Source organism: Malaclemys terrapin, chromosome 9, assembly GCF_027887155.1.
Source record: "Malaclemys terrapin pileata isolate rMalTer1 chromosome 9, rMalTer1.hap1, whole genome shotgun sequence".
Lineage (NCBI taxonomy): Eukaryota > Metazoa > Chordata > Testudines > Emydidae > Malaclemys > Malaclemys terrapin.
Genome location: NC_071513.1, coordinates 98,934,736 through 98,959,078, shown reverse-complemented (window position 1 = coordinate 98,959,078; position 24,343 = coordinate 98,934,736). Strand labels below are relative to the sequence as shown.

General features: G+C 51.4%; 2 protein-coding genes across 5 annotated transcripts in view; both read left to right on the top strand.

Moving 5' to 3' along the window:
* The window catches only part of DVL3 (dishevelled segment polarity protein 3), a 45,227-nt gene extending 33,750 nt beyond the window's left edge, over positions 1-11,477 (top strand). Inside the window, exons 6-17 of one of the 4 annotated variants that reach the window (XM_054039828.1) lie at positions 96-189; positions 655-724; positions 1,456-1,595; positions 1,764-1,840; positions 2,432-2,499; positions 2,906-2,956; positions 3,076-3,153; positions 4,776-4,907; positions 5,248-5,415; positions 6,732-6,944; positions 7,755-8,147; positions 8,576-11,477. In XM_054039828.1, the coding sequence (XP_053895803.1) occupies positions 96-189; positions 655-724; positions 1,456-1,595; positions 1,764-1,840; positions 2,432-2,499; positions 2,906-2,956; positions 3,076-3,153; positions 4,776-4,907; positions 5,248-5,415; positions 6,732-6,944; positions 7,755-8,147; positions 8,576-8,607 (1,516 nt within the window). In that variant the 3' untranslated portion in view covers positions 8,608-11,477. Of the gene's footprint in view, positions 1-95; positions 190-654; positions 725-1,455; positions 1,596-1,763; positions 1,841-2,431; positions 2,500-2,905; positions 2,957-3,075; positions 3,226-4,775; positions 4,908-5,247; positions 5,416-6,731; positions 6,945-7,754 lie in introns of all 4 variants that reach the window. The other 3 variants (XM_054039826.1, XM_054039829.1, XM_054039827.1) reach the window with 3 other exon arrangements.
* An 857-nt stretch (positions 11,478-12,334) lies between these two features.
* Positions 12,335-24,343, top strand: part of AP2M1 (adaptor related protein complex 2 subunit mu 1) — a 45,209-nt gene continuing 33,200 nt past the window's right edge. Inside the window, exon 1 of the mRNA XM_054039470.1 lies at positions 12,335-12,415. The gene's annotated coding sequence lies outside the window, so the exon portion shown is untranslated. The remainder of the gene's footprint in view (positions 12,416-24,343) is intronic.

Here is a 24,343-nt window from a genome sequence, read left to right as displayed (position 1 = left end):
CTCTCACTGCTCCTCCTTTGTGGCCGTCTTGCTGACAGACCCATCTTCTCTTGACCCTTGTGGGCAGTGGAGCTGACTGTCTCCTTTGCCGGCAGGTTTAGCAGCTCAACAGAACAGAGCAGCGCCTCGCGCCTGATGAGAAGGCACAAGCGACGCCGGCGGAAACAAAAGGCCCCACGCATTGAGCGGGTACATCTCTTGGGCAGGCAATTGAAAAGCTGGGGCTGGGCTTTCTGGTGCCTGCGGCATACCCCTCCCCACTCCCATGTGGGGGCTAGGCTTCACCCTGCCTCCAGGAACTCAGCTGGTGGAATCTCCAGTCACTACAAACAGGGCCCAGGTGCTGAGAATCTGCTGGTGAAAGTACCACAAACCTTTCTGGGTCAGTGCTGCTGCTAGGACCAAAGGCCTTTCTTGTCCCAGTCACAGTGGGAGTGTGTGGGGTGCAGCCCCCAGTCCGTTTGTGGAGCTTCCTGCATTGACTGGGGTGGGGTCAGAGGTGGGAGCATGGGGATGGCACTACAGGGAATAGAAGGGACAGTGGGGAGCATAGGAACAGTATACGAGGGGCAGCAGAGAGCAGTGAGAACTGGCAGGGACTGTGCTTGGGCCAGGGAGCAGGGGGACGTCTCATCGTGCCTCATTGTGTTGCAGTCGTCGTCCTTCAGCAGCATCACGGACTCAACTATGTCTCTGAACATCATCACAGTCACTCTAAACATGGGTGAGTGAGAGACTCTTTCTGTTTGGGCCCAAGGCTCTCCCAAGCTCCAGGAGTGAGATCAGGAGGTGCAGCGGGGGAGGAGGGGGGAGGTAATGAAGGGAGAGGGTCCCCTGGAGAAACTGACTGGTCCTGAAGCATTAATCCCCTTAAAGATTTGCCAGTTTGCAAGAATGTGGTTGGGATTGGGGTGGTGGGGAGAGTGGTTTTGGGTCCTGGGATTTGGTCCAGGATGAGTTTCTTTTCTCTCCAACTTGAGCTCAGCTCCCTCTGTGTCCCATGTTACCCCACTGTTGCTTTCCAACTGCTTTCTGTCTGGGATCCTGAGAGGCCAAGATGCACATGGAGAGGGCAAGGGGAGAATAGAAAACTCTAATGTGAAGCCCAAAATGTGTCTGTCTCAAGGTAGGCAGTGTCCTTCCAGTGCTTGGCACACACGGCCAGGTGCAAGAGGGTGCAAGGCAGGAGCACGGCAGGGTAGGGGTTAACTCTGCTGTCATTCCCATGGTCCAGTTCTCAGAGCGTTGGGAGGCTGAGGAGATCAGGGCTGAGCTGGGTGGAGTTGGGAAGGGAGGAAGGAGCCAGGAAGCCACTTGAGGGGGTGGGAGAGGATGGTTGTGTGGCTGGGACTAGTGGAGGGGGATTGCCCAGGTGTGGGGCTCTAGGGCCAATGCAGTGAGGCTTTGCTGTCCCGTCCTGCTCTCACTGTGCTCGTTCTCCGCCCATCCCTGCAGAGAAGTACAACTTCTTGGGCATCTCCATCGTGGGACAGAGCAACGAGCGTGGGGACGGTGGCATCTATATTGGCTCCATCATGAAGGGGGGCGCAGTAGCAGCCGATGGCAGGATCGAGCCGGGAGACATGCTCTTGCAGGTACCGCACGCATTGCAGCCGGGGCTGGGGCAGTGACAGTGAGGGGTGAGGGGCAGACTGGAGCCCCTGCTCACAGACTGACAGGCCAAGTTGCAGAAGCTGCTCTCAGAAGGAGCCCAGCCTACAGCCGTGTCTCTGGGATTCAGCCTCTCTTTGCCTTGTTTGCAGGTGAACGATATCAACTTTGAGAACATGAGCAACGATGATGCTGTGCGCGTGCTGAGGGAGATCGTGCACAAGCCAGGGTAGGTGCTTTCCCCACCAGCTCTCCTGTCTGGGGCCTGCATCTCCTACTAGGCTACAGTCCCCTTTGCTCTGGCTCATCGGACACTGGTAATGCAGCCAGCCCTTGTGTCTGAGAACAGCAACTCCTGCTGTCCTCAGCAGCCAGACCCCCACTCCTCTTATGCTGGGCCTGTGGGTGTTTGAGGGCCCAGAGCCCTCAAACACCCTCTCCTTATTGGTATTGCTCTGACTCCTGGGTGTTATATGAATAACCTTGAAAGAGCCCAAAGCAAGAATTGGAACTGGGAATGTCTCCATGGTCAGGCCATGAACCAAGTGTCCCAGCACTGGTCCCCTGCCCCGAGCCTCCTTTTACCTAGGCTGGGTTTGCTGAATGCACCTTCAGTTCCCGCTGCCCTCCTTGTTACCGGCTCTGCCAGCTGGGTGGGGGTGAGGGATCTGTGCTGGCAGCCCAGGCAGGCCTGTACCCAACCTTCCTCTGAGGGAGCAGGTCATGGCCACTGAGGGCCAGCACCTTGATGAGAGCAGCCTGGTTGCGTTGCGTGCTGGCCTGTGCGCAGGTTGCAAAAACGTTTGTGTTTCTGTTGCAGGCCAATCACCCTGACTGTGGCCAAGTGCTGGGACCCCAGCCCCAGGGGCTGCTTCTCGTTACCCCGGAGTAAGTGGATTGCTGACTCGCCCTTAATGCTGGTGCCCAGCCCATGTGAGAACCTTGCCGCGAGCACCTGCGTGTTTGCTTTATTTCCTGTCTGTTTGCTGTGAGACTGAGACTGAATGTGGGGTCGTTGGAGGTGGCACCCGGTTCCCTCCGCGATGGCCTCAAGGCCCCGGTGCAGTGCAGACCTTTGAGCACTGCAGTCTCCCTCTCCTTGTGTCCCCCAGTGCCCACCCTCCTCCCCCACATCATGCCTGGGACATACCCACCTAACCAGGGCGGGGAGGTCACCTGCTCGGAGCTCCAGAGGAAGGAGAAACACCCCCAAGATTGCTGCCACTGAGCCATAGGGGGACTCTCTCCCTCTGTGCCCCTCTTGCTGACCCTCCCTCTCTTCTTTCTCTCCCAGTTGCTCCCCAGCGGATCTGGGCTGGGCCAGACTCTCCATGCTCCGATCCGGGTGAGTCCCGGCTGATGCTGGGGAAGGAAGGGGCTGCCCAGGGCACCCCCTAGAGGTGGGTTTCATGAGGGAATGAGTCTCAGATAGCCTCTGATTGTCTGTCTCTGCATTCGCTCTAGGTGAGCCCATCCGACCCATTGACCCGGCAGCCTGGGTTTCCCACACGGCAGCGATGACTGGCACCTACCCGGCGTACGGTATGAGCCCATCCATGAGCACAATCACTTCCACCAGCTCCTCCATCACCAGCTCCATCCCAGAGACCGAGCGTAAGTCCCTGTGCCTGTGTGCTCCCGCCACTGCACGGCTTCCAGTCACCTGCGCTGTGCCTGCCGGCACCCCAGCCTGACGGGAGCAATACATCTGCACGGGCAGAAACCAGAGGTCTGGGGTGGGGTTAGGGAAGGGGGGTCCAGGAACCAAGGGGAACTCCCTACCAGCAGAAGTAGGGACTGGAGGAACAGGAGCTCCCTCCAGGCAAGGGCCAAGAGAGTATGGCTGGGGTGGGAAGAATTCTGCAGGCAGGCACCTGGGGGTGGTGCTGGGGAAGGCTAAGAAAAGTCCTCTTGCCCAAAAGCCCAGGACAAGTGCAAGTTTTAGGTGGGCAAATTCACGTCCGTTTTCCTTCTCTCCAGACAAGGACAACAAGAGAAGCTGGGCACAGGCTGAGTGACATAGAAACACAGGGTTGGAAGGAACCTTGAGGGGCCATTCCCCCCCATGCTGAGGCAGGACCAAGTAAACCTAGATCATCCCTGATGGGTGGTTGTCCAGCCTGGTCTTAAAAATCTCCAGTGACGGGGATTCCAAAACCTCCCTTGGCAGCTTGTTCCAGTGGGTAACTATTCAGATAGTCAGAAAGGAGGAGGCAGGAGGAGACTATGCTGGGGGAGGGGAGGGGATGTCAGCCATGCAAGGAATGCCTTGGGAAAAGTGAGCGGGGCCAGGAAGAAATGCCCTGCTGGGCATGCCTGAGGCTGCACCTCTGCTTGAATTAGTGGTCTGATCAGAGGCCTGTGGTGGCTGGGAGGGAGAGAGCTTGGGGCTGGGCCTTTCAGCTATGGGCAGGTATTTCAAAGGTAGCTGCAACAGGGAGGTCTGCCCTGTAAGGGCTGGGGGCCTGGAGCCGGCCAGCCCTGTTCTGAGGTGGAGCTCCATTAGGCCCCATCCTGTTCTGGGTAGTTTGCAAAGGGTAAGGTGATTGCCCGATGGGCACCTGATTCCTATAAAGGCTGAAAGAGCTGAGTTGAGTGAGGAGAGCTCTAGGACGCAGGCTGGCTCCTGTGGTAGGCTCTGGAGCCAGATGGTCTCCAGGAGGACTATAGGAGAGCTGCCAGGAGCAGAGAGGCCCTGGCAAAGAAGCCGCCCAGTTAGGGGAATTGTTTAGTTGTATTTTGGGGGGTTGCTGAAGGTTGTTGGTGCCACCAGTAACTGGTGCTGTGAGGACCGAGCCGAGGCCTGGCACTGGTTCTTTCCTGAGCTCGTGAGACTGGCCTTTCTGGCAAAGCTGGAAGGTGCCAGTTTAATTTCCCAGCTAAACCAGCATCCGGCACGAAGCAGCTTTTAGAGCCTTGCAAACTTAGCAGTAGCTGCTGCTGGCCGGAGGCAGGTTTTTGGTTTGGTTTTGCGAGGGAAGAAAGCTGAGAAGATCTAGACCAGTGGGTGCTGCAGTGTGTTGGCCAGTTCCTCAGTGTTTTGGGGTATGCCTGCGATGTATTGTTCCCTGGCCCATCCCCTTGTGTGTGACACCTCCATGTGGCTCCGTGGCCTCTTCCGTCCCCTCTCATCTCTGCCTCCCTTCCCTTCGTCCGCCTCGCAGGCCTCGATGACTTTCACCTGTCCATCCACAGCGACATGGCCACCATCGTCAAAGCCATGGCCTCCCCCGAGTCAGGTCTGGAGGTGCGTGACCGCATGTGGCTGAAGATCACCATCCCCAATGCCTTCATTGGTAAGAGGCAGCCACTTCCTCCTCTGGGACTGGGGGAGGGGTAGACACATGGGTAGGCAGGCACCTTCCCTATGTGAGGGGATCCTGTTTGGGGACCTTTGCCAAGGGAGCATCCTTCACCATTATGTCCCATTGGCTCGTCCTGTTGGTTGTGCTAGGGAAACAAATAGAATCCTTGGCCTTGTGCTGCCCCTAGGAGTGTCCCTGCACCTCTCTCACCCATGGACCACTCCCATCCCTCACCCCTGGAACAAATTCAGGCCACCCTTGTCTGCCCCCAGAGCCAGCCCTTCCTGTCCTTGCTGTGTTTAACCGTGCTCTTTGGTTAATCTCATGGCAGGTTCAGACGTGGTGGATTGGCTCTATCACCATGTGGAAGGTTTTACAGATCGGCGAGAATCCCGCAAGTACGCCAGCAACCTGCTGAAGGCCGGCTACATCCGACACACTGTGAACAAGATCACCTTCTCAGAGCAGTGCTACTACATCTTTGGAGACCTCTGCGGCAGTACGGACCCCTGGGGAAGCGGGGGGTGGTGAGGGTGCTGAAAGGAGACGCTGTGCTCTGCCCTGACAACTCTCTGAGGACGGTCTTGCAGTGGTTTGCCACCTCTAGACTGCCAGCCTGAACCCCTTCCATACTATTCTCCAGTGCTTGGTATATTACTGTGCAGCAATGTCACCATCTTCTGCTGCACAATCCTTTCTCCTGGGCAGGACAGGGAGGAGTAAAATGTCACCTTTTTTTTTTTATCCTGGGCTAAACCTAAACTCCTGGGTGGGTGGGGCTGGCTTCGCTCAGTGCTATCAGAGTCTGCACTGTCCTTGGAGGAATGGGCAGGGAGCTGACACCTGGCTGGCTCTGCTCACCTGAGAGGGATGAGAAGGGAAGGGAGACAGACAGACAGACCTAAGGGTGTCTGGCCAGCTCTGATGTTGTTCTTTCTCTTCTGAGCTGGTTTATGACTGACTAGCACAGGGGTTGGCAAACTTTTTGGCCCGAGGGCCACATTTGGGTATGGAAATTGTATGGCAGGCCATGAATGCTCACGGAATTGGGAGTTGGGGTGCGGGAGGGCAGGACGGCGGGAGGGCTCCGGCTAGGGGTGCAGGCTCTGGGGTGAGGCTGGGGATGAGGAGTTGGGGGTGCAGGAGGGTGCTCTGGGCTAGGACTGAGGGGTTCAGAGGGTGGGAGGGGGATCAGGGTTGGGGCATGTGAGTGGGTCAGGGTGGCAGGCTCCGGGTGGTGCTTACCTGAAGCAGCTCCCAGAAACAGTGGCATATCCCCCCTGTCCACAGGTGCCACCCCTGCAGCTCCCATTGGCTGCGGTTCCCGGCCAATGGGAGCTGCAGGGGTGGCACTTGGGGTGGGGGCAGCGTGCAGAGCCCCCTGGCTGCCTCTACGTGTAGGAGCCCAAGGGAGGACATGCTGTTGCTTCTGGGAGCCATGCAGAATGGGGCAAGACCCCAACCTCGCTCCCCGGCTGGAGTGGGGCAAGCCCCAGACCCCACTTCCTGGCGGGAGCTCGAGGGCCAGATTAAAACATCTGGAGGGCCAGATGTGGCCCCCGGGCCGTAGTTTGCCCACCTCTGATCTAGCAGATCATTGATCCTCTCTCTGACCAAGTGGGAAACAGTAACCCCCAACATAGCCTGGGCTGGTCTCTGGCAAGGAGGTGTCCATAGCTGCCCCCTGAAATCTTCTGCCCCTCTTGCGGGTACCCCATGATTACCTGTCAGCTGGGATGAGGGTGAGGTTGTCCCACTGTACATGGCTGTTTTCATTTCAGGACTAACCCAGGTTCTCTATTTGCTTCTCTCCAGACATGGCTAACCTGTCCCTGCATGACCATGACGGATCCAGCGGAGCCTCAGATCAGGATACATTGGCTCCACTCCCCCACCCAGGAGCCGCACCGTGGCCCATGGCTTTCCCATATCAATACCCACCGCCTCATCCATACAACCCCCACCCAGGATTCCCTGACCCAGGCTACAGCTATGGTGGGGGCAGTGCAGGCAGCCAGCACAGTGAAGGTAAATGAATGAAAGGACCTGAAATGTGCCATTGGGGTATTTTCCTTAACACCTTTGGAGAGCAAGCCAAGATCTGGGTCATCTCCTAGAACGAGGAATATGTCTCTCTTCCTCTCCCGCCCCCCATTCATGTGCACAAAGCACAGTTGGGCAGGTGCATTGCAGAGCTGCTTTGAAGCATCAAGTATGGGCCAGGGCCACAGGCTAGATTCTGGGCATGATGGAACCAGAGTATGATGCTTCCTGTCACAGAGCCTCTGGTGGGCTAGAGGGCAGAGTTTGAAAGGAGGCCAGCTTTGCTGCAGTGTTGCCCTGTCCTGGGGCTGGTTTATTATGGTAGTGCCTGAGGACCACCCAAGACCGGGGCTAGGCCTGTCCAAATACAGAGTAGTAGAGAGTCCTGGCCCTGAAGATCTTAACAATCTGAATAGACCAGACAGACACGGGGTGGAGGAAGGGGTAGAACTCACAAGCAGAGTGAACAATGTGATGGCAGCAAATGGCATGTTACTTCTGTGTTTCTTTAAATGTTTAGTTTTTATTTGGTGGGGAGGGCTAGGTCAGAGGGCATCAGCTACATGGAAAGAAAAGGGAAGGGAGAGGGGGCATGGCTTTGGCTGCTTCTGCCCTTCCTGGCTGGGGTCTGGCTGGTTCCTCGCCGCAGTTTTTCCCAAGGACATGTGTTGTGGCCTTGGCTTAGGGGAGGCTCCTTTTATTCCAGTCTCCCTTCCCCTGCTGTGCTGGCTGGGGTTGCATGTTGGGGGAGCGTTGTCGGGGTCATTCCCTAACCTTGCCTTGGGCTTCTTGCAGGGAGTCGCAGCAGCGGTTCAAACCGCAGTGGCAGTGAGAGGAGAAAGGAGAGAGACCCGAAGGCTGGCGAGTCCAAGTCGGGTGGCAGTGGCAGTGAATCGGACCACACCACCCGGAGCAGTATGCGGCGGGAGAGGGCAGCCAGTGAGCGCTCGGTGCCAGCCAGCCAGCGCAGCCAGCACTCCCTAGCTCACAGCATCCGCAGCCACCACAGCCAACAGTCGTATGGGCCGCCTGGCCTGCCACCCCTCTACAGCCCGCCCATGCTGCTGATGCCTCCGCCGCCTTCTGCCATGGGGCCCCCAGGAGCCCCGCCGGGCCGTGACCTGGCCTCTGTGCCCCCTGAACTGACGGCCAGTAGACAGTCGTTCCGAATGGCCATGGGCAATCCCAGTGAGTTCTTTGTGGATGTAATGTGAAGCACCCGTCCCCCTGTCTGTCTGCTGCCCTCGTCGGTTTGTCGTCTAGGAACAGCCCTGGCTTCACTTTGTTTTTTTTGTCTTGATAACTAAAAAAGGGAAAAATAAACTGAACTAAACCTTGATTTTAATCCCTACTCCCGTGGCGTGGAGGCGGGGGTCAGCAGGCCTTGCTGAGCCCTGCCAGCCCCGCCAGCCCAGCCCACCTCCGGACTCGTGTGTGCAGAGACAAGTTGCTGCTGCTTGTGCAAGCCCCTAACTCCCATTTCTAACCCCATTAACCCGCATCCATCCTGGTGCCTGTGCTGCTCGCCCGTGTGTAGCTGCAGCTGCCGCCTCACTCCTTCCACCCTAAACGTCTCCTCTTTCTTTTCACCCTTTTGTGTTTCTTCTGTCAAGCAGCAAAGAATTACGGGGTGTTTGACTTCCTCTGAGCTTGCCGCCCGCAGGGGTGAGAGCTGGAGCATGGCATGGCAGCTTGGCCCAACAGAGGAGGACACGAAGCCCCAAGGGCGCTGGGCACGTACGGTGCTGAAGATGGCTTCTTTCCCAATAGCTGAAGACGCCCCCCGTCCCCTCCACAGCCCTGAGAGGGGAGCAGGGCCCAGCTCCAGCCTTGTGTGTGTTCAGATCAATAAATGTAGCCATCTCCTGGCCAATGGCATGAATGTTCCATGGCTTCAGTGCCTCTGGGGAGTGGAGAAGGTGAGGCCCCAGCTGGGAGGGTACCACTCTCTGTTCCCCCACTCCACCACAACATGCTCAGGCTTGGGCCAGGGTCTGTTACTCTCTGTACAGCATTACACCCAGTGCACCCCTGTGGCAAGGCCCCACTTGGGTTCGGAGGCAGTACGCTAATGGGGCTGTGTTCCTGACTGAGTGCTGCTGGGTCATTAGCTCCCATGGGAGGTACAGGCCAGCACCAGGAGCCTGAAATTGCTGAAGTACCTGCCATCCATTACTCAAGGCTCTGCTCGTGCCCATGAGCTGCCTGGTTTGGATTTGGCTGAACGTGAGGGTTCAATTGCACCTGCCGCTCTGCAAGTGCGGGTGTCTAGCTCTGAAAATGTGCCTTTAGTCTAGGCAGCCTCTCCCACCCCCTGCATGACCATGGGCCTGGCGACCCATTCCGTGGCCACAGAGCATGCTCCATCCAGGCCTGCTGTGTGTAGCTGGGGGCAAGAGCTACTGGCTGTACTCTCCTACACTGCTGCTTAGCCGCAGGCTCAAGGTGCAGAAGCTATTAGGCCTAATCAGAGCAAGAGGAGGGGGTAAGAAGCTGAGTAAGGGGCAGCCTTGGTGTTTCTAGAGGGAGGGCCAGCACAATGGCAAGTCCCCCTGCGTTTGCTGCCTCCCTCCGTTGTTCTAGAGGGGTAAGGGGCTTCCTGTCCTCATCCTCTCCATGGACAAGGGAGGGGTGGGGACGGACCAGGAGACTGGAGATTGACAGCCTTGGCCCTGCTGTGACAGTCCCTACTTGAGATGCTGCCCCTTTCTGTGACGTGGTACTGCAGCCCTTGCCTGTGGCATGTGTGCAGGGCCAGGGCCCTGTCCCGGTGGAGGACTGCAGTCAGTTTAGCTGTTAGAGAAAAGTTCCCTTTTTCTCCATCAGCCTCCTGGAGTCTCTTGGAGCCCTGCGCCTCCTGCCTGATGCTGGTGTGACAGAGAGGCTATCTTGGGTAACTGGCTAGTGCATGAGACAGTACATGGTACGCTACGCTCCACCACAGCCAATGAGGGGCTTTGCCACAATCTTTCCCTTTCCTCCCTGGGTCCTCTCGCTGCCGTGCAACAGCTTCCTCTGCAACCGTGTAAACTCCTTGGAGTTGTGGTTATTCTTCTTAGCAGGTGAAATATATCTTACACCTGGCACCAGCTCATCTACTGCCCTGTCTGCCATCCCAGCACCAGCCATCCTGCCCTATGTGCCATCCTCCTGCCCCTCTATCACAGCACCAGCTCTTCTACAGTCGTCCATTCTTCTAGCTCCCTACCATGCTACCAGTTCATCTACTGTGCATAATCCTTCATATCTACCCTGGTGCCAGCCTGTCTAATATCCACTATCCTGCCAGCTCACGCTGCCACCTACCATCCTACCCTGCCTTCCAGCCAACTCATCATCCTGGCATTGGCCTGGCTTCTCCCCCTGCCCACTGGGTTTTATAAAAACAAAACCAATCTCCTTGTTTTTATTTATAAACATAGTTTTATTGGAATCCTGGCTCCTGTTGGTTTTATTACTCTTCTGTCCTGCGTCTTCGGCTGGTGTGGCTGGCTTGCAGCAGGCTTCCCTCGCTGCTGAGGCCTAGAATGCTTGATCCTATTCATTTCCTGATGAGCTCTTCCCAGATGTTTCCGGCTCTGGCAAGTAAACAGTCACTGTCTGTCCTATACTGCTGCTCCTCCAACAGAAAGAGACTCTCATACTCACTGAGGCCCAACCCGCAGGGGTGTGTTATATTTTCAAATGTGTGCCAGGATGAAGGTCATTAAGAAAAAGAAGCTGTGACATCTCTCTTAACTAAAACCTAAACTGCAGGGCTTGATCTATTCTTTCTTCTTAGGCCTGTCTTAAATAGAGGGAAGCTAATGCAACGCCCATAGAATTGAAGGGGATGGGTGAATAATCTCCCCACCCCCTCTCCCTCCATCTGCTGTGTATACATGGCAATAAATGGGTTTCAGTAGCAACCCCCACCCCTCTGACATGTATGGGGTTCAGTATACAGCAGGCTGTACGCTACAAATTTCTGCTGGCATAGCTGTCGGGCCGGCAGTGTGCAGGGCGTGTGAAAAGCTAGTTTAGGTGCGGTTATACCTGCAAAACCCCTGCTTATGGTGGGCTGGCTTATTTGGTTCGGAGGGGGATAGAATAAGCTATGCTGCCAAAAGTTAAGTTTTGCCAGTATAAAGTGGGCCTGTGTCTATGCTAGGAGCACCTTGATGATAGGTATAACTGTACTAGTAAAGCCTTCCAAGTGCAGACTGGGCCTCTACACCTCCCACCTGTCTCCTGCATGTGACTGCAGTTCTGGTTCCAGCTCAACTTGGCTTCCTGCCTTTGACACCTTTATCTGTAATAGCATCATAGAAGAGAATGTGTCCTGTTGCTAATACAGCAGGCTCGGGCTGAACTGGTCCCTTTGGACATTTTAGGGCTTTTTCCAGGCCCTGGTTTGGACAAATGAGGCAGAAGAGTGACCAAGAAATTAGGAGAGTTGCCAACTCTGGCAATAGCTGGTGTTTAAACTTGAAGCCCCAGCTTCTGGAGGCAAGTGACTGTGGGAGAATCTCAGCTTTATTTTTTTAAAGCCCTCATGGGTGCAAACCAAAGCCTAAAAGTGGGCCCAAGACATTAAAGTCTCAAAAGCCAGAAGGGAAATAAAAAGAACTTCTTTGACCTCACTGTTTTAAGCTAATCTCATTATTTGATTATTGAACATTATTGAATGTTGGGGGAGAGTGTGAGGTGGTGGGGAAGGTGAAGTAGGGGATGAAGCATTTTGCCAATTTGTGCCTTAGTTTCCCACTCTGAAGAAAGAATGCTGGTGCGGCTGCCAGGCAAGTGCCAGCAGGGCTGTGGCTGGGAGGGATTTGATAAACTGGGGAGTGGCATTAAAGTGCCTGCACTGATGGGGCTCCCCGCCCTGACCCCTGGAGACACCCACAGGTGCTATGTGGCCCCTGCTGCCCCATCCCACCGCACACTGGTGGTCAGAGCTCCCGCAGGCTCGACCCCAGCTCTGGGAATAAGGGGGTGCCTCCTACGCCGACAGAGCCCCGTGGCCGCAGCCCAACCCTCTGGATTTGCGGGACATTTCTTTTCCCCAACCTCGGGCTCGAACTCAGCCCTCTGGCGCTGTCCATCTTCAGGGACTATAAGCCGCAGCATGCAACGCCCCCTCCAGGAGGTCCACGGTCTCCAGCGCGGGGGTCTGGCCGGGGAGACTACAAATCCCAGTATGCAGCGCGAGTGGCCTCTGACGCCGCGTGGCTCAAGCTGTCGCGGTGCATACTGGGACATGAAGTTTTCGCGTCCTCAGCCTGCGCGCTTCTCCCTTCCCGCCGGCCCCGCCCTCCTGGAGGCGCATGCGCAGAGACTGCCGGGCGTGGGATGGGCATGCGCAGATGCGGCGGCTCTGCAGTAATGGGGGGGCGCCTTAGGGAGGGGGGAGTAGCCGCCATCTTGGGGACTGGGCGGAGAGAGGGCGCGAGAGCGAGCTGAGGCAGCACTGGCAGGTGAGGCCGGGCAGCGGCTCCTGGGCGCGGCGGGGCCCTCCTCTGCCCCAGGCTGCCCTGGGCGGGTGCCTCACCTCAGGGGCCCTGTGGGTCGGGCTAGGGGGCGATCTCCCGTCGGGGTGGGGAGCTCCTCGCCCCGCGGGGCTCTGGCCTCGGGGCGTGGGTCACAGCCTGTCCCGCCTGGAAGCGAGGTGCTGCCCTGGGGGCTGGGGCGGCGAGCGAGCTCCCCCCTTCCCTGGTGCCCTGTGGTGGGCGCCGGCTGGGCGGGGGCAGGGCTCGGCCCCTAAAGCTCCCCCGGTATCTGGGGGTGGGGGAAGGGGAAGGAGACACCCTGTATTTTGAGGGGAAATGGACCCTATAGCTGGGGTGTGTGGAATACCCTGTGTATTCTGGGGGGAACATAGACCCTATAGCTGGGGGGGGGTCCAAGGGAGGGCAAGACCTTGTATTTTGGTGGTGGTGGGGAATAGACCCTGTATCTCGGAAGGAGTGTGCAAGAGAGGGGGTGATGCTGTCTGGGGGTGGGGGAGAAATAGTCAGGAAAAATGATGAAACCCAGAGACAGGGTCTCTCCCTCCCTTACACCCCCTTCCCAAATACAGAGCCTAAGTGCTTTAGATAGGGAAGTCTGATGGCTCCCTGGTTGGCTCAGCCCTGACCTGGGAGAAGCTGCAAGGAAAAGAATCTCTTCATCCTTGGCTTGCGGTGGGTGGGAGCTTGGCTTGTAGCTCCAAATGCCTTGTGCTGGGGCTAACAAATGTTGAGCTAACCAGCACCTGGCTGGGTCAGCACTTGGGTGGGAGACTCCAAGGAGAAAACAAGTACTGCAGGAAAAGTGATGAGGGTGGCTTTTCTTCTCCTGTGTCCGCATGCAGCCCGTTGCTCCGCTGAGATACGGAGTATGGTAAGAGGCAGTATGCTCGAGAGAAGAGATAAAACCAAGGTCCTGTGGTTATGGTGATCCCCTGACCCTTTGCTATGCTATGTAGGCTACTTTTCCTTTTGTAATTGGGCTATTTTCTTGTGCATCCTGTGTAAATTCTAGTCTGGCTCACTAAAAATCTCCCGCAGTTCCTGTTGGATAGAATTATTCCTTTCTTGTTGTATAGGGTTGCTGGGCAGCTGTTAAACAGCTGGGGTGCTTCCCCCTCAGGCCTGCATAGTGGTAAGTCAAAGATATTGAGAGCTAAATGCTAAGATCTGTAGTCTGTTCTCCAGAAGGCACATATCCTTATCGCTAGGTGAGAACAGTGTCTATTTGACACCCCACTTCAAATGCTAAAGCACTGTTGCTGTGGGGTACCAGCTGGTTATTGGTGATCCATCTGAAACACCCGTCATGGCAACAAACTATTATGAGTCATCTTAGCATTGATTATGCAGCTGAAAGTCCTTGAGTGAAATGAGAATTAAGTCAGGATATGTAGATCTATCTTGAAGGTGGTGTGGTGTAATCTAACATGACAGGTTAAAGTGAGCAAAGGCCTCATAAGGGGATCAGGAGTACCCCCTCCCCAAAATTATCTGCATTATTGATGTAAGCATGAATTAGCTGGCTCATGGATTGCAGCTTCTGTCTGTAAAGCCTACTGGGCTGAGGCATTATTAGCTCTGATAACTGTAAATTCTTGTTCCGAGGTTGAAAATTAGGCCCTTTTCACACAGCTCTTCCACTGCATTCCCATTTCCTTTCTCTGGGCTTTTGGATTCTGTAGAGTTGCAGGAAACCCAGTGTCTATCAGGCAATGTAATTGGCTTCTCTCCCCACTAGGAAGCTAATCTTCTATGATCTCTCTTTCCTATTTTAAGCTGTAGGCTTTTTGATCGCTACTCTTATCCCCTCAGCACCATAGACTGCTGTCAGACTTTACCCTCGGGCTGCCCAAAGTCAGAACCTGGAACGTTTCCAGGTAGGGAAACCTGAATGCTTTGTGCATTCCAAAGGTCTGGGATATTAGGGGCCCTTCTTATTGAGTGTACATTCTGTGTAGTTACAGGCTGTATTTACAGTGAAGAGTCTGTGTTGGCATAGCTATGCTGCCATAGGCCCCTAATGTAGCATGCACCAATTGGAGGTTTTTTTGCTTGTGTAGGAATGCCACCTTCCCAAACGACATAGCTATGCAATCAGAAAGAAGCACTCTTCTGTCAGCCTAGATTCATCTACTGGGGGGGGGGGGTGTTTGTTGGCATAGCTGTGTTGATGGGGTGAGTGGATTTTGCACACTCTTGACTGATATAACTACGCTGATATAAGTTTAAAATGTAGATCAAGCCACAGCCTCTTATTAGAAAAGGTTTGGGCTCCTTAAGAAGTAGAGCTGATGCCATTCTGATCAGTTAGCAGGAGCAACATTACTTGTCCCTGAAAGCTTTGTTAGCAGTCTGGTCTCTCATCTGGTGTGATGCTACCAAACTCTTTCTCTAATTTTTTGTGTATGATGCTTTGGTAGAAGGCAGCATCACTTCTCTTGTGTTGTAAGGGCTCCATCCCTGGTAACTAGTACCTCAGTGTTGTCCTTTTCTTGGAGACACAGTTTGTCAGTTTCTTTTCAGGGTGGTTGGGGAGAGGTCCTTTGAAAGAGATCAGGAAACCTCTCTGCCCAGGACTGCCCAGAATGGCACATTTAGAATTTCTCTCTCATAAAAGATGATAGACCCCTGGCGTTATGGATGGCTTGCAGCATGAGAAGTTGAGAAGTAAATGACTGGAAATGTGCATTGGTGTTGGAATGAAAGAAAACATCTCTTCTGTCTTAGACTAAAAGGATGAATAAAGGATAGTTCAGGATGCTAAATGCATCATAAATACTTGTACCATACAGCCTGCAGCTTCCTTTCTCTTTAATGCAGAGAGGTGACTAACAGAGACTACAGGTCCCAGTAAGCAGCATTTCATCTTGATCCCAGCAGGACAGCAATTAATCTAGAAGTATTAATCTAACAGCATGCTGGGACCCAGGACTCAAAATACACTTGTTCACTTAGCAATAGCAAGCTTTCCCTGATGTGTTGGGGGCCTAAACCATCAATTTTCTGAAGTCTAAGCGTTCACTTAAACCCTAAACCTACGTTTCTAGCTTTTAATCTTCCAAGGGGGATGGAATGGAACTCATTTTCATGAGATGCTAGTACCTTTTTCTGCTTAGCTTTGTCAAGCAACAGCAGTGAGAAATGAAAGACTCGACTGTGGCTCTTGAGAACCCTAAAAACAGCAATGAAACAACTGTTCACTTCACACTGCTGGTTGGAAAACTTATGAGCAACAGTGGAGGGAGAAGCTGGAGCTATTTTTGGGGAGAGAACTTCAAAATCAGAGGCTAAAGAAAGGGTAGGATATTGAAAATCTATTTTCCCTCATCTCCAGGCAGCAGTCTAGAGCAAAGAGAAGCAGAAAGCTCTTTATCCCTGGAAGTAGTGCTTCAAACGGACACCCTCTGTCCACAGACTGATTGTATGAAACGTGGCACCCTCAAGTCAGAGAGAAATCCCAGTACTCTTTTCCCTCCTGCCTTCCTGCTCTGAGGACTTACTGAGCTGGACTTAAAACCAGGGTATTGTCCCTGAAACTCCAGTGGTGTTCACCTTTGGCCTTGGCTACAGTGGTGCTGTACAGTGCTGCAACTTGCTGCGCTCGGGTGTGAAAACGCCCCCCCTCCCCCCCGGAGCGCAGCGAGTACAGCGCTGTAAAGTGCCAGTGTAATCAGAGCTCGCAGTGCTGCACGCTCGCTCGCAGACGCTATTCCCCTCAGAGTTCTCGCAGCGCTGGCGGCGCGACTACACTCGCGCTTCACAGCGCTGCCGCGACAGCGCTGGGAAGTCCTGAGTGTAGCCAAGGCCTTTGTCTTGAAACTATCTCTGGCTGGGTTTAGGCCTCCATATTTATAAGGGCGGCTGCTGTCTGTTCCCTCACCATAAACCAAGTGCAGCTCATGGACTCCTTATCGGGCCACATTAGGTGCTTGCCGGGAAAGTTTGGGTGCTTGAGTATTAGTTTGTCAGCTGCTTTGAGCTGTAGGGTGGCATTGTCTGATCTGATAATACCAACCCTAACCAGAAAGTAATTGGCTTACTAAGCAACCTCATTTTGCTTAACTCAGATCTCTGAACCTAATCCTCTTCCTCTTTCAGCCACTGTCACACTCGTACTGGGCTTCAAGAGCAATCTGCTTTACCATGTAATGCTTTATGCAATGCTGAATTCCTGCCTTGGTGGGAGTTGGGGGTTGCTTGTGACTCATTCCTGTAGATGTATTGCTACTCAGAGGAAACATTTTCCTGGATTCTTCCTAGAGCTGTCCTCATCTAGCTGCTGCTGGGTCTTGGGCTGCTTAGTCAGATAAGCTTATTAATGTTCAGGAACCTCACTCATTACTTGGACATCACAACTCAAACCAATTTAGTAGGCTACTAAATAAACACACAATGGTTTGAGCAGTGAACAGCAGACCAGATTAGGTGATGGCTGGTGAAAAGCAGTGCTGTGTAAGTATCATGCATACCGAGGAAATAGTTACTCTTCAGCTTTCATGCATTTCCATCCATGTGCAATTTGTGCTGGGGAAGGATACTGGCATGGAGACTGAGCACTTCTTAGCTGGAGTAAGTACAGCCTGGGTAAGGGCAGTGCAACCTTTCCCAATACCATGGGCTCCCACCAGAGTGCCTCATTCCTCACCCAGCCAAACTTCTTGATGACTACTAGGAACTGGACTGAAACTATCAACTTGTTTCACAAAAAGCAACAGAGTCCTGTGGCACCTTTAAGACTAACAGAAGTATTGGGAGCATAAGCTTTTGTGGGTAAGAACCTCACTTCTTCAGGTGCCACAGGACTCTCTGTTGCTTTTTACAGATTCAGACTAACACGGCTACCCCTCTGATACTTGTTTCGCAAAGGGGCTGTTGCACATGGAGATGGCTTTTGGTCACTACCAACTAGAGTGACTTGGTGGGTATTGCATCCATCTACCAAGTCTTGACCTTTTCCTTTCTGGCAGCTGTTTGGTAGGGCAGCCAGATAAACTATGCTTCAAATGCTGCTCTGATCTCCTACAACAGTGGTTTTCAAACTATTTGGAAAAAGATATGCACCCTAAAAATGTAGTTTACCACATACCCCATCTGAGATAAGGTTATAATATACCTATGATTAGATTGCCTAGTCTTATTAAATAAAATGTGGTGTCTGCCATTGCAGGATTTTTTTCCCTTGTACTGCCGATGAGAACCCATGTACCCCTACGGGTACACACACCTCCGTTTGAAAAGCGCTGCCCTACATCAGACAAGAGCCAGTTTGCTTTGACAAACTGCTGCTACCTGCTATCGTTCTCCTTTGGTGGAGGGACATCTTCATAGTAAGGACTAGCATGTGCATGTGTGTACATGGCTGGTAGCCCATAATGTCTTCCTTAAAGATAGGTGGTAGCATGACTGGACATACACAGACTTCAACCTTTCTCTGCTAATGCTGCACTAATGGAAGTACTTTTGGATTTCTGATTATTCTGGGTGGTGATAGTTGTACCTTTATTATGGTGATGAGGACAGTATAGGAACTTGAATAGAATTCCTGTCCTGCTTACAGACTTGCTTTTAGACTACAATTTCAAAGGTGTAGTGAGGATGCAGCACAGAGAAGCTTGGCTATACTGTACATCCGTTTTTCATGGCAGGAGGCTGGGCTCGGAATTTCAGCGGAGATGTGTTTTACACAGCTTCCCTGTTGCCCTCCGTGAGGAGGGGAGTTCTCTGAAGTCAGCCAGTGAGAATACAAGCTAGCCCATTAGCTTTTTGACAGAGATGTGTATTGGCATGTGCTTGCTTTAGGAAAGTCCATGGTAGTTTCCATAATAGTGGGATACAATAACAGCCTTAACACTTTTCTCCTCTTTCTAGAAGAAAACAAACACATCTTCTGGCAAGTTTTGAACTTGAAGCTTCTGCAGATGTTTACTCTTACTCAGGTGATGGCAGGAAACTGCTGAGATTAGGGTTTCAAGCAGTGGTTCTCAACCTATTTACCATTGTGGGCCACATAATGCAGCTCTCTGGGTTATGTGGGCCGCATCCACACAATACTACCTGTATGGCCCTGAGGATGTCTAATGGGTTGCAGCTGTGTGCTGATTAGGCTGCAAGCAGCCTGTGGGTTGAGAACCACTGGTTTAGAGCCTGGAATTGGGAGTGAGTTGAAAGCTGCTAGTTTCTTCCTAGAGAAACGGAGGGAATTAGTGTACTGAATGGTGGTGTCTTCATTTTCACTCTGCTATAAGAGGTGTGTATGTGGGTGGGTGGGGGTGTGTGCCTTCAGGACTGGGGAAGGTGGGGGTGGGGGAGGGAAGAGTAGGATAGGAGCCTGCAAGTGGGCTGCGGGGGGGTTAGAAGGAGTGCCTGTCAGCACCACATTCTCCCTTCCCATTTGAAGCTACTGCCCCCTCCCTGATCCCTTTGCCCTGGCCTGCCTGGGTGGTGATGTGGAAATGACTCTCAGACCTGTCTCAGGCTGCTGATTGTGGGCTGGAGGGGGATGTGCTTCACTGTCTGTGTGTGTGTGGGGGGGGGAGAGAATAGAACAAATGGTAACCTGTAGCCCTGGGAAGGGCAGGAACCCCTATGTATGAGCTGGGAATCTGGAGGTTTTAGCCCCTCTCCTTCCTCCATGTGTTAGCTGGGGTACTAATGCCCCAGGGAGGGGATGTGAACACCTACTGAGACAGGTGAAGCAGTTAACACCTCTGAGCTATTGTTGGTCTGTATTCTTCTCCACTGGGTGTTCTGTTCAGACATCTCAATGAAATGAAGGGGGTCACGTCACACCTCTCTGATCCACTTATGCTGCAGGTGGTTGTGTAGAGTGTCTTCCCAATACATTAGGCTCCGATTTGGGGAAGAGCCAGGCTGTGCTAGGAAAGCAGAGATAGATGACGACAAGATTGTGAAGGGGTTAACGCACACCAGTACAGTCTTTGGCAGGAGTAATGGCCAAGAAGGAGCCAGGAAAAGTGGGAGGAGGCAGGGGAGCATAGGGTATATTGAGATCACTTTTTAAAAACAAGGACATTAAATGCCCCAAAACTCTAATGCAGAGTTAAGGTTGCCCAGTGGGGCCTTGTGCCCTTCCAGAACGTGGAAAGTGGCTAAACTGAAAAGTCTAAAACAGTAATACAAAGCTAAGGTACACCCTATCCCTGCCCCACTGGAGCTGGCAATCAGCACTAGGAAGATTTCAGTAAGAGTGTTGCAACAGTTAATAAATCACCAATGGAAGTGGTGGATTTCCCCCTCCTGCTGGCATCAAATCTAGATTGAATACTTCACTGGAAGTTGCTTCAGTCAGTCTCAAATTATTAGGCTCAGTACAAATTAAATTCTTTTGTCTGTGTTAAGCAGGAAATTAGATCTAGTCTAATAGGCCTTTCTGGCCTTAACAATCTATAATATAAGAAGTAGATATGAAGGACTAAGAACATTCCATTGTGTTCCCCACCTTTGAATTCCAGCACTTCTCTGGATGCATTCAGCTGCATAAACTGTTGGGTGTAGTTGTATTCAATTGTTAGTTGGAGTATCTCTGCCAAGTAACTTGCTGTTAACTATAAGGGATGGTAAGTCTCTAGCCATGTGTTGGATCTGAGGGTTTGCGAAGAGTCTGGTTTCCTTTTAATTGAGCACTGCTATCCAGAAACTGACATATGACTGACCCTCAAAACTCGTGTGATTTAACAGAGTAAGGCTGTGTCTACACTGAACGCTATAGTGGCAGAGATGCAGTTGCACTGTTACAGTGCTCATAGCGTAGGTGTGTCCCACCTCAACAGAAGTTCTTCTCTTGATGTAGGTAATCCACTTCCCTGAGCATCAGTGGATAGGTTGATAGAAGAATTCTTCCGTCATCCTAGCCGTGTCTATATTGGGGGTGAAGTAGGCTTGACTGTGGGGCTTGTGTGTGACTTTTTTCACACCCCGGCATGACATAGCTAGGTCAATCTAAATTTCAAGTGTAGACCAGGCCTAAGTGTCTCTTCAGATGGAGCCTATTGTCACAGTACCTGTTGGAGACTAGAATAAACACATCTGTACTGTAGCTGGGAGAGGGGGGATTGTAACAGAACAGGTTTCAGAGTGGTAGCCGTGTTAGTCTGTGTCAGCAAAGACAACGAGGAGTTCTTGTGGCACCTTAGAGACTAACACATTTATTTGGGCATAAGCTTTGGTGGGCTAAAACCCACTTCATCAGGTTTTAGCCCATGAAAGCTTATGCCCAAATAAATTTGTTAGTCTCTAAGGTGCCACAAGGACTCCTCGTTGTCTTTACAGAACAGGCAGCTCTAGGTTCAGGCTTGTCACACACAACAGTGGTAACTGCATTCACAGTAACAGATTGGAACTGCATTTTCACAGCTTTTTTTCTTCAGGTTAAAGGTCGTCTTAATCTGCTTCTGATGGAGCATAAAGCCTAGCGGGCCTTTGCTTCAGGATTCTTCAGGATAAATAACTTGTAAGTTGTTTAATGGCTCACCTCTTGAGCTTTATCTTGCACCTCTTTTGGGTGCTAAATCTGAAGACATAAGGCCTGCATAGGCCAAGCTACCTTGAAAAGCCTGAAAGTGTAAAGAGAAGAGCAGAACATTAGTCACTCAGGGCTGATTGTTTCCCAGTAACAGGATTGCTCATTCTGACTGACTCATTCTGCTTTGTGCCTAGCAGCTTGCTTTAGCTCCATTTTGGATTTTTCATTATGGGGCCTCCTGATTCCAACAGCTATGAGTCACAAAATATAGCAACATTTCAGCTAACTGGACTGTGTCCCCTGCGTTTCTTAACCACTACATGCTGTTTGTGCTTTACGTTCTATTTCTTCACTTATGGAAAAAGGCATGAAAGCTTTTAAGCTCTTTTGTGAAGACACATCCCATGGTTCTAAGCAGGATTGTCCAGTAGTTAAGGCACTGACCTTTGACCCAGGAGATCTGGGTTCATTTCCCTGCTATGCCACAGACTTCCTGAACTTGGGCAAGCCACAGTAGTCTCCTCCTTGGTTCTTCTGTAAAATGGAAATAGTAATGCTTCCCTACCTTGTAGGGGTGTTGAGGTTAAATACGCTAGAGATTGCAGGGCACTCTGACCTAGTGGTAATGAGGCCATATAGGAAAACTAAGATCTGTAATCCACCAAACAGCTTTGTGTAGTGTTGGATAACATGGTGGCAAAACTGCCTAAATACTGTCTGTGCTACACGCTTCACCATTTCTGCCACCAGTAGAGCTGCACTGGTGTTGGATTATGGGTCCTAGTTTCTCTAGTGTAGTGAAGGCTGCTGACATTTTGACTGATGACAAGCTTATAAGTATCTAGGCTTCTTACTAACAGGATGGATTGTTTCACTGTACAAAAACAAGTGAGAACCCAAGGCCATCAATGGGAATATTTCAGACAAATGAAGGTGTTCAGAAAATTACATGAATGGCTGTTTCAGTTAGACTTCAGCAATCTTCTGGGAGGGTGTGATTTGCTTTGTATTGTGGTGTGATTGCTATGTTTAAGGCCCTACCAAATTCACAGCCATGAAAAATGCGTCACGGACTGTGGAATCTGGTCGTCCATGTGCTTTTACCCTATACTATACAGATTTCACATGGGAGACCAGTGTTTTTCAAACTGGGGGTCCTGACCCGAAAAGGGGGTTGGGGGGGTGTCACAAGATTATTTGGGGGGGGTCGTCACAGTATTACCACCCTTACTTCTGCTCTGCCTTCAGAGTTGGGTGGCCGTAGGGCTGCAGCTGCTGACCAAGGGCCCAGCTTGGAAGGCAGCAGCGCAGAAGTAAGGGTGGCAATACCATACCATGCCATCCTTACTTCTGTGCTGCTGCTGGCAGTGGCTCTGCCTTCAGAGCTGAGCTCCCAGCCAGCAGCTGCCCCTCTCTGGCCGCCCAGCTCTGAAGTCAGCACCGCCTCCAGCAGCAGCACAGAAGTAAGGATAGCAGTACCACAACCCCCCTACAATAACCTTGAGACCCTCCCACAACTCCTTTTTGGATCAGGACCCCTACAATTACAACACCGTGAAATTTCAGGTTTAAATATCTGAAATCATGAAATTTGTTGTTTTAAAAATCCAATCACCATGAAACTGACCAAAGTGAACCATGAATTTGACAGGGTCCTAGCTGTGTTGTATCTGGTCCTGATGCTCATCAAAACAAGTATGTTTCCTTTGGCAAGCTTAAAAATAGTCTAATCTTAAATCGTATTAAATTCCTAAGAGGGAGATTATTTTTAAGGCTGGGATGTGCTTTCTAGGAATCTTCTTGAATGGGGGATGGGGAGAGACTTCTGACATGAGCTGTGGAGAGAGCTGTTTGTTTTACATGATCTACCTTTGTGCATATTACATAAGCATCTAGGAATGTCTTTGTAGTCCACTGAATCAGTGTTTTTAATATTATGGAGAAACTTTGCTTTGTCTGCTATACATTCAAAGTCTCTACTGTAAAACACAACACTGTCTTGTCTTCTCTTGATTACATATTAAGTAACAGTAAAAGTACATGAAGATAACAAGCAGCGCTGGCCAAATTAATAGCAATTGGATTAATCTTGCCAGCATGTTGCTAAAGGTTTATCCTAGTGTATCCAAACCCCTCTGACTTCATGTTCTGGAGCTGTGCACCTGAGTCACAAGTATCATGAATAACAACTATCAAAGGGGTAGCTGTGTTAGTCTGGATCTGTAAAAGCAGCAGAGAGTCCTGTGGCACCTTATAGACTAACAGACACATAGGAGCATGAGCTTTCGTGGGTGAATACAAAGAAGTGGGTATTCACCCACGAAAGCTCATGCTCCTATACGTCTGTTAGTCTATAAGGTGCCACAGGACTCTTTGCTGCTTTTATGAATAACAATGTACATAAACATCATAACTTGACCACGGTTATCTAGCAGTGCTAATGCAGAGGTATCCCAAGGCTACTTGACAAGGTTACATTTTCTGAATGGTATAGTTTATAGGCTCTACATCCCAGTAGGCAGGGTGCTGTTACCTTGCTAAAGATATCAGGCCTGTGGATACTGTGACTTCCAAAGGCTATATTTCAAAATGTGCTTCATGTGGCCTACTGATGGCACTGTAGTTGCCCATTGAGACAGTAATGGGCAGAATAGATATTCTGTTAATAGCCAAGTTAAAGAGGTCATGAGCTACTGGACATAGCACAGGACTAGTATAAGCATCCTGGCTTTTTTTGACTTAATGTGGCCCTGAGTCACTCATCCTGTTTTAAGATCATACCACCTTGCTGCTTGGCAGTTGAAGCTTGTTTGTACACACCTTAAATATGTAATGTACTAAGTATTATCACTATCTGAACCCTGCTAGCTTATAAAAGCCTGGGTTTAAAAACAAGTAACTTCCATACCAGATCAGACTAACCCACTCAGTCCAATAATCTTTGGGGTTACTTGCATCCCCTGAAGCATCAAGTGACAGAGTAGAAAAGCTATTTTTATATACATGTCCACAGGGAAAATTTCTTAATAGCTAATGCCATTAAGCATGATGTGTTATATTTTATTCCTAGTCATAATGTCAGTCATTTGCCCCATAAGAATGCCTAATCCTTCTAAAAACCTGCCCAACTTTTCTCCTGCATGCGACCATGTAGCAGTTAGTTCCCCAGGCTAAAACTGCATTGAGTAAATGTTTCCTTTTTTCTAAATGTGTTAGCTTTTTGAATTTGAATATTGCTTTGAGCATAGATAATACATGACTCAGTACCATTTGCTATCTTGTACGTTCTTCCACTTATGGATTGATTTTTTTTTTTAAAAATCTCTCTCCATGGAAATCTTGTCATCTCTAGACCCCTCTGTTTCTGATCTCCTTGTGGTAAGCAGGGGACAGAGTAGCTCAGCTTCTTTACT